Source organism: Hakea prostrata, chromosome 8 (assembly GCF_041222555.1).
Source record: "Hakea prostrata isolate BN-2017 chromosome 8, UWA_Hpros_2, whole genome shotgun sequence".
Taxonomy (NCBI): domain Eukaryota; kingdom Viridiplantae; phylum Streptophyta; class Magnoliopsida; order Proteales; family Proteaceae; genus Hakea; species Hakea prostrata.
Window position 1 is genome coordinate 16,968,317 of NC_142607.1, and position 9,356 is coordinate 16,977,672.

At 36.5% G+C, this 9,356-nt stretch overlaps 1 protein-coding gene across 1 annotated transcript; it reads left to right on the forward strand.

Annotated features, from left to right (window-relative positions):
- The first annotated feature begins 356 nt into the window (after positions 1-356).
- LOC149007310 (putative small nuclear ribonucleoprotein G) lies at positions 357-8,722 on the forward strand. Its single transcript, XM_089165890.1, has 5 exons — positions 357-470; positions 1,921-1,971; positions 2,068-2,090; positions 8,202-8,323; positions 8,418-8,722. The coding sequence occupies exons 2-5, from the start codon at positions 1,937-1,939 to the stop codon at positions 8,478-8,480; spliced, it is 243 nt and encodes an 80-aa protein (XP_089022016.1). The 5' UTR covers positions 357-470; positions 1,921-1,936; the 3' UTR covers positions 8,481-8,722.
- Positions 8,723-9,356: the final 634 nt, after the last annotated feature.

Here is a 9,356-nt window from a genome sequence, read left to right on the forward strand (position 1 = left end):
ATTGGTCGATATCTATTGGTATATTGGTATAGTAGGTCTACGATCTGATGCTGGCCGATATGTCTTAGGATTTTTTTTTTTTTTTTGGGATGAGGTTCATCCTCAAGGAAGATTATTGCCGCCGAACGGGTGCGAACCCAAGACCTCCCCTAGGGAAGTTGGGCCTTTAGTAACTCATCATTGGCACACACAAGATATCAATGAGTCCTTTATTTTTTTTGGTTTTAAAGAATTAATTTATTCTAAATCCAAATAAAACGGTACAAAGTGTTACGTACTGGACGATACTAGTGGAAACGATAGAATACGGCCGATACATGTCGATAGGTAATGAACCAGCTTTAAAAGAAGCCAAACGAAAAACAAGGGTTTGTTTGCGGAGGCGGAACTCGATCTCTCTTGCTACGAGTTGCAGACCAGTAGCCTTCCCCTCTTCGGCTGCTGCTCCTCCGGTGACTTCTCCTACAGTAGTAAGTAGCATTCTCCACTCTTTCTCCTTTGTTCTTATTCTTCCTCGCCCCACTCCCTCTCTTTCTTCCTACTCCTCCTGCAACCGAACCGCTCACTCGCCCTGCTAGGTTGCGACTCCAGTGTTTAAGGATAGAGCCCATTTTAGGTTTTTTATTTTTCCCCCTCCCCCAACAGAGATCTTCAGGTGAATCTTGAAAACGCAGTCATATATCTGTGCATTAGTAGTAATAATAATCTGAGTTTTTTAACTTTGGTTGTAATTTTCTGCTCTTCACATTGATGCTTTACGGTCTCAGATGTGATTAGAAATAGGATGCAATGACTTACTGGTAAGTAATATGGTTTGGTGGTCAGATATTGGTCCCCTTTCGCTTTTTTTTTTGGTTCTCTATGCTGGAGGGAATTCTTAGCAGTAAGCCCTTGTTCAGGGTATGCTATTATTACAGGAATGTGTGGGATCAACCCGAATTCCTGCTCTTAGTGTTTATCTATTTTGAGTTTATTGGGATTCTTTTTCCTGTTTTAGTCCATCAATTTGTAGTCAATTTACTGGTTTTTGAAAGCCAACAGCAAAGGGATTTTTGATTGTAATAGACCAATAAAGAAACCAACTAGGTCTAAAACCAGTTGGACCAGTAGTTGATTGGTTTATCCATGTATACTTGCGGGGCACTAGTTACTGTTAGTTGATTACCTGGGAAGTGTCTCCACAAACCTTGAGTTTACGATTTCAAAGAGTAATGTGGTTCCACAGGCAAAACTTAGGATTTATTGTTTAAAATAGGGTTGTGTCCTTTATATACTATAGAATTATCATTAAGTCACTAGATGTTGAAAAAGGGGAATAAAAGCTAAAGCTCGTGTTGTGAATAAAAAAAACACAGCTGAAGTGTTCATTATTACTTGTCATTGAACTTGAATGAATGTGTCTGTTTAGAATGAGATCTTTCATAGGTATAATGAATAAAATCTGATCTAAAGAGGTGTCATGTCTTCTTGGTGGTTATGAATAATTCATGTTTCAGTAATAGTTGCATGATAGAATTATTATTTCTATTAGCTGTATATATTTTCTGTTTAAATTGGACCATTTCCTTACATGTTTTGATCATTTGTGTTCAATTCCACACCTATCGATATGTATCTACGATATGATATGAAACGATACGTCTCTTAAGAATTACCTGACGGATATATTAACAATACACGACACTTTAAACCTTGCCCCAAACGCAATCTACCATTTTGAGAGTTTTGAATGCTGAATCTCTTTGTTTATTGCTCTCTCCGTCTCTCTTCTCCATTAATGTGGTAACCTACAAAAATGAGACATTTTAATGTGCAATCTGCTCTTCTTTTTTTATCCTGAATATTGTTGCTCCCAATCCCTAATATGGTTTTAGGGTTTGATGACTTACCTTGATTCTATGTACTTTGGCATGTTTATAGCTTTTCCATCGTCATCATGAGCAGGTCTGGTCAGCCCCCTGATTTGAAGAAGTAAGAAATCTCTTCTTTGGTTTAACTTTTGTTGTCATTTGTAAAGTTTGCTGATATTGTACTAACTCTTGGATTTCCTCCATTTTTATGGAACAGATACATGGACAAGAAGCTTCAGAGTAAGTGCTTTTTTTTCTTCTTTTTTCCTGATATGTTTTTCTAACTCTGATCCTAGTTAGGGATGTTCACCTTTTCACCCTATTTGTAATCTCAATTACACCTGTGCTGCTTAGCACTTATTTAATGCTTGCCACTAATCGAATCACTGTGTATCTCAGTATTTGACTGAACTTTTTGGTGTGCTTCTATAACTTTCACACAACTTCCTTTGCTATAACGGAGGTCAAGTCCACCAACCTCTAATTTATAATGATTCTCTAATGACTTAGTTGAGGCTGATCTTGTTCAATTATTTTCCTTTCAATTCTTGTAGTCATCAGCTGGTTTTCAAACTAATACAGTTCCTCATAGAAGTTGAACCTTTGAGTATCCTCCCATGATTTTTTAACTAAAAAAAGGTATAATTGTAGATTAGGTTGAACCCTGAGTTCCTATAATAGATCGAACTGGGTGATGTCTTTATTGACTACAAGTGTTTTTGCTGGATTTGTTGATTTGCTGATCCCAGTTGAGAAATTTGTTGGAAGAGGTCTGTCCAGCTTTCAGCTCCTTTTTTTTATATTTTTTATGATCGTGCTAGTTACATGAAGCACCGGATGTTGGGAGTATTGCAATATGTTGCTTTCAAGGTTTAACCATGGATCGGGACATTCTCTACTGATGTTACAACGCATGACTAAAATACCATATGTTTCTTGTGTATTGAAGAAGTGCTTGGTCACAAACATTGTTAAACTGGATTCGCATCAAAATGTAGTCTTTTCATTTGGGTTTTTAGTCCTACGTTTTTCCTTTAGTGCCTAGCTCTCACTTTATGTATGTCAAAATTAAAGAACGAACCTGGTGCTGAGGGCTTCTACAAAAGCAGAGTCCCTTTTGGGGGGGGGGATATTTTCTTTCCTACACAGCCTTACCCCAACAAATTTTGCTTGGAGGCTGATCCAATACCTTGACCTCAGGCTACAACTGTGGTTTATCAACCATTGCACCAAGGCCTGCCCGTTTATGTGTTGTCAAAAGTCATACAAAATTTTTACTTTTAATATTTACTAGGTGTTGGGCCTGAGGGAGTCTCAATGCTCTTAAATCCCAGGTCGATATGCTAGACCATCAAGGTTTAGTATGTTTATACAATATCAGGGTATGGACAGTCATGCTTTTTCTTGGGCAGATGCATTACTAAGGATGGCAAAGCAATGGAACACAATCAGTTCCGAGCAAGGTTTGAGATATCCATTTTGAAGTAGGTCAAATTTGAAATATTTTGGAATTTTCTGTATATTTAATTGAAACCCTGATTGTTTCATTTGATCCTTTTTGGGGGTCGAAGGGCCATTTTTTGCCCTATATTTCAAGGAACCTGATTTAGGTATTTTTAAACATATAATAAACTTTAGATGGTTAAATAAAAAAAGAACCTAGAATGGCATATTGGTTTAGTACCTGAGGTTTATATTGTATTTAAACTAAAATATACATAATAAATAAAAGAAAAGAATTTAATATACTCTATGTTAAAGTGTTACTAGTAGTCAAGTACTAGTGTATTACCAAAACAACAATGAAACTGTACCTCCGCTCTATGTCCCAATGGCATAGAGTTTTGAGAAGGCTCAAAACCTTTGGGCAAGAAGGGTAAGTTTGACACAAATCTTGCTCAAATGTGACGAATTATTGTGAAGCGTTCTAGCAGTCCCACACACTTCATTCCGTCAATACATGTATGCCCGTCGGAAAAATACCTAATTTGTTTTGCTTGCCTCCTCTTAATCGAGTTTTTAGTCATGGCATTATTGATCAACTCATTGGCCCAGTCTGATCAACCTGTTGTTGCCATCACATATAAAAAATGTGATTGCTGTTGAAGGTAGACTGACGAGATCTGTCTTGCTGTTGTCCACTGGAAACACAAGTATCCAGTTTACGGCAATGACCTCTCTCAAATATAATGGAACCACATCCTCAGCCAGCAAAGATTATGTATTCTTAGATTGAGAGGATCTAAGAAGTTCATATACAAGGTGTTCTTGCAAGAATTCTGTCCAGCCAAGTCTAACCTTTAATACCTGTTGAAGTTTTGATTGAATCTTCCTCTATTAAACAGTCAATTCAAATTTCAGACTCAATTCACTGAGCCAACTTCCTGAATATGCCCTTTTACCCTTCAGTCCTATTCGTACTAGGTATCCTTAATTGCTCCAAATTTGACTACCTAATTTAAATGCAACTTTCAGTACATATATTCTTGTTAACTTGACTTTGTCCCCATTATCGATCCTAAAGCCCTATACCCTAACATTTTGCATTGAGATCTTGGAAAACTGGCTCCTAGTTGATCCTATTCAATCTAGGCCTACATCATGGTACTTTCTTATCCAAAAGGAATTGACTGTTTAATCCCATGTCTTCATTCAATGCATATATAGTGTACTTTTGAACCAGATTTTTCAGTAGCAGTGGTAAACAGTGGTAGCGTGACCTAGTTTAGCTTCATATTGTCATTAATTAGGGCATAACCTAGTTTAGCTTCTTATCGTCATTAAATTAATTAGGGTAAAAGATAGTAGTAGATATGCAGGGTAGACTTCTGCAACTAATATTGAGGATAATCCTTCGAGTAGAATTTCAAAACAGTAATCACACAAAGGAAGGGGTGAGAGAGGCTTCCCCCTCACTGCTATTATATAATCAACCAATAATTTAAATCCTTTACAAGGAGATTCATCTTTTGTCAAGGAAGAAAAGGAAAATAGAAGGTTAGACTAGTTAGGAAAGAAACAGTAGCCTAACTAGAAGAGCAACTAACTACAGAGGGAAAGAAAAAAAATCAGCCATTGTTGGAAAGAGTTACTCTGGATGATTCATGATTCTCAAGGAAGATAATCTACGTTACTGTACACCTTGTGTCATGTGGAAGGATGGCATGGAAATTCAGTACATTATTCATCTAGGAAATTATTTGTATTAGCAACTAGTGAAACTGCAATCTAGATTTAGTTGTATAACCTTCTATATATTTGCATTCCTCCCTTTGTTTTAGATGTAAAGCAAAGAGGGGAAAGACTGATCTTACTGCTGTAGATGATCAGCAACACTTTTCTAGGCTTTTGAGTCTTGCAGCAAAGGAAGTCTAGGTTTTTAGGCCTGCAGCTAGGGTTTGGGGTGTTAGGATGGGCTTGGGTTGATAGGGAAGTGCAGAAGGGTTGCTGTCCAGGGGTTTTCTATTGGGATCTCTTTCTTTCAATTTTGAATTTTCATAGTTTTTCTGCTATCCAAATTCTTCAGTTTGGGATCATGTTGTGCAAGATGGGGGATGATGTTCTAGGTTAACTGAGGGTGGGGAGGGCCTGCTGGTTGCAGCTGAAGGGTTTAGGGAAGGGGTAGGTGCTGTTCCTATAGAAATTAGGGTTTAGAAGGGTGGAATTGCAGAAACCTGCAATTCCAGCTTTGGAAGATTCTGGAAATTTGCTGTTGGTAGGGGAAAGAAAGGGAAGAGCTGTGGAGGGCCGAGGGTTTAGGTTTGGGGCTGGAATTTGATAAGCATGCATTTATTTTTATTTATTTGATTTAATTTCCCAGACTTAGTTAATTAAAAGAGAGCTAATTGAGTATTTTTGTGTCGTTTTTAGGAATAAGGTGATTTTGGTTATTATGGATAATGTGGAGCAAAGTTGGCATATTAGATATTGGAGGATTTTAATTAAATAAGATCATGGGATTCAATCTTGCTACAAGAAATCATGAATGGTGAGATTTAAATTAATGCAAAGAGAGCATGAATCTTAACCAAATTGGAAGCAGGTGGAGGTCTGAGGAACAAAATTGGTAATAAGATCTGAAAATCGTGTAAACAGACCCACCTTGAGTATTTTGGGCATATCTCCCTCGTCTGAACTCGGATTGTGGTATTTCAAGATTCTATGGAAAGCTAACCAAAATATCTGCAACTTTCTAGTTTTGTGTTTTCCCATAATCCGAACTAATAAAGGTCGAATTGATGGGTAAAAGTGACGAATTCATTATGTGCGGGATATATAAAAAGGAGAAGCCAGCCACGGAGAAGGAGACAGCAAACGTAGATCTTGACTCTCATCTCTCTCTCGTTGCACAAGAAGAAGACCATAATCCTCTCTCTAAATTTCATCTTTATTTGTTTTATGAGCTTTGTTATACTGAGTAGCTAGTTCCTTTTCTTTGGGATGTAGATGAACCATTGTTTATTTCATTAATTTGATTGTTTTCTATCTTCTAGTTGATGCTTTTAATTGTGTTTGAGTCTTCCCTAGATATGCCCTATCTTTGTAAGACTATCGTCCTTCGTCAAAGCTTGGCACGCTTAGTTTGCTTAGCTATAGAGCATCTTTGGCCAAACTCAAACACAATCAACTAGAAGAGATAGAACAATCAAATTAATAAAATAAGCAGTGGTTCATCTACATCCCAAAGAAAAGGAACTAGTTACTCATTATAACAAAGCTCATAAAACAAATAAAGATGAAATTTAGAGACAGGATTGTGGTCTTCTTCTTGTGCAATGAGAGCTAAGATTCGCGTTCGCCGTCTCCTTGTCCGTGGCTGTCTTCTCCTTTTTATATATCCCGCACACAATGAATTCGTCCTCTTTACCCATCAATTCGACCTTTATTCGCTTGGATTCTGGGAAAACACAACACTAGAAAGTTGTAGATATTTTCGTTAGCTTTCCATAGAATCTTGAATCACCGCAATTCGAGTTCAGATGAGAGAGATATGCCCAAAATACTCAAGGTGGGTTTGTTTACACGATTTTCAGAACTTATTACCGATTTTGCTTGGACCTCCACTTGTTTCCAATTTGGCTAAGATTCATGCTCTTGTTACATTGATTAAGTTGGATCTCACCATTCATGATTTATTGGGTAGCAAGATTAAATCCCATGATTTTATTTTAATTAAAATCCTTCAATGTCTAATATGCCAACTTTGCTCCACATTATCTGTAATAACTAAAATCACCTTATTCCTGAAAAAGACACAAAAATACTCAATTAGCTCTCTTTCAATTAACTAAGTATGGAAAATTAAATCAAATAAATAATGATAAATGCATGCTTATCAGAATTCTGTACTTGCTGTATCTTCAAGGGAGAATGGAAGGAGAACTACTGCTGTAGAATTTTGAAACAATGAAGAAGGTAACCATGATTCCCTTCCTTGGAAACCCTACTCCGACCTTCGTCATACCTCCTTGGCAATTTTATTGATTCCAACACTGATTTGTTACAATCCAGGGCCTTGAATATATTGCCAAATGAAAAAGATTCCAACTAGAACTTGATACTAGGGGGTTCTATGCTAGAAAGATCTGTAATTTTAATTCTAATTCAATCTACTGCTCGAATAATTACGATTTGAATTTCAAATAATAGAAGACTGCCAACAACTACTAGGATTCCTTTAATTAAGGGATCATATTAAATAAAACTCTATAAGGTAAAAGGGGTTAAACTTTTGAAAAATGACAAAAATACCCCTAGGGGCGTGCAAGGAAATTTGCTGCTGCTTAATGCCTCTTGTGGCTTCTACTAAGCGCAGTTTCTGTCATCCTTCTCTTTCCAATAATTTTCATGCGGATTATAGAAACTAATTGTTTTATTTGATGAATTACTTCTTCCCGAAACCTTACATTTCAGCAGGAGACTTTAGGGTTTCGCTGTCCAGAGTTGTCAGCCTTCATTCAGCTGCCATGTGGTGGATATTTTGGCTATATGGGACTCTTCTGAAGTGGGGTGTCAAGGAAAACATTCAATGTACTTAATTTATAAGATTTTTGCTGGGGCTATAACAAACGAATACAAATTCAACTAGAGTTGAATGGAGAAACATGACTCCTGTGGTTGGTTTTCAACCTATCAGAAATGTTGATGGTTAAGTACTTGCATAAACAGTGCGAACGTAAATTAAATATATGATTTTAAGTTCTGAAACACTACAACAATGTCCAGTATAGACTTTTAGTGTATCCCCTTGAATATCCCCTTTCATCAAGCATTCTCTGTGGAATTTCTTAACTGTTTTTCTGGATTTGAACTTCAAACTTCTGATTTTACACCTGATATTATGTGTTGCAGTTAAACTGAATGCTAACCGGGTAGTGGTTGGCACCCTTCGTGGATTTGATCAGTTCATGAATCTGGTTATCGACAACACGGTGGAAGTAAGTGGCAGTGATAACAATGAGATAGGCATGGTGGTGGGTTCCGAATCTTTACTCCTGTTTTTTTTTTTTCTTTCTTCGGTTGAAACTATTTGTTCTGGGAACTTCACCGTCGTATTTATTCCTGCAGGTTATCCGTGGAAATAGTGTAGTCATGATTGAAGCACTGGAGCCAGTTCAAAAATCTCAGTAGATATGCTTTGGTAATCTCAAAATCAAAGCACATTTTGTTTAATGATCAGATAGAAGATCAATGCAGTTGTATAATTGAAAGAATGCACATCATGCGATGCCAAAATGTTGCGTGCATCAATTAGGGATTATCAGTTTAGAATTCAAATAGATTTGACTCATCATTACTAGCATTCTGAAACTTTAGTTGTTGAGATTGTTGTATCAGATAGCTTCATATTACCCTCTTTTGCATTTTGGAAACGTTTTTATTCTGCACCTTGGGGGGGGCTAGGATGGTGGTTAAGATGTTATACAGGTTATGCCCGGTGTGCTATACAGATGAGTTGACATTACTTACAGAACAATTCATGGTTTTTTATTATCTGAAAGCAACTTAAGTGTTAGTTAAGTTTTAAACTCTTATCGCTAATAGTCCTAACAAACAATAATAGATTATGGGTCAAGTCTCTGAAAGCTTTTTGTTATATGCTGGACTTGAAAATTTGGAAGGTGACAATTTAGCTGAAGTTTAGTGCTTAATTTGCTAGAATTAATAATTAGAAACGTTTTTCGCTTGCACCCCTTGGTTTTGTATTAGTGTCCCCTATAAAGAACATTAAAGTTTTTATAACTATAAAATATGATATCAGTAATTAACTATCAAAACTTGTAGGCTAAGTTAATATTCTTATGAATTTATACAGTGGAATAAGTCTTCTTTTGGACTTACATCTGAATTATAGTCATAAGATAATAAATCAAGTGTATTTGATTACATTAATGCAAACAAGAGTTTCCAGGAAAAAATATTGAGTTCTTGAAAAAGATAAGTAACTTAAGAAGCAAAAATCAAGTGATAGGAGGGCCAATGAAAACTTGGTAAGAGGTCTCCTAG

Coding starts and splice junctions, on each gene's coding strand:
- LOC149007310 (XM_089165890.1), top strand. CDS start 1,937: ATGAGCAGGTCTGGTCAGCCCCCTGATTTGAAGAA. Junction 1,972..2,067: donor CAGCCCCCTGATTTGAAGAA/GTAAGAAATCTC, acceptor TTTATGGAACAG/ATACATGGACAAGAAGCTTC. Junction 2,091..8,201: donor CATGGACAAGAAGCTTCAGA/GTAAGTGCTTTT, acceptor TATGTGTTGCAG/TTAAACTGAATGCTAACCGG.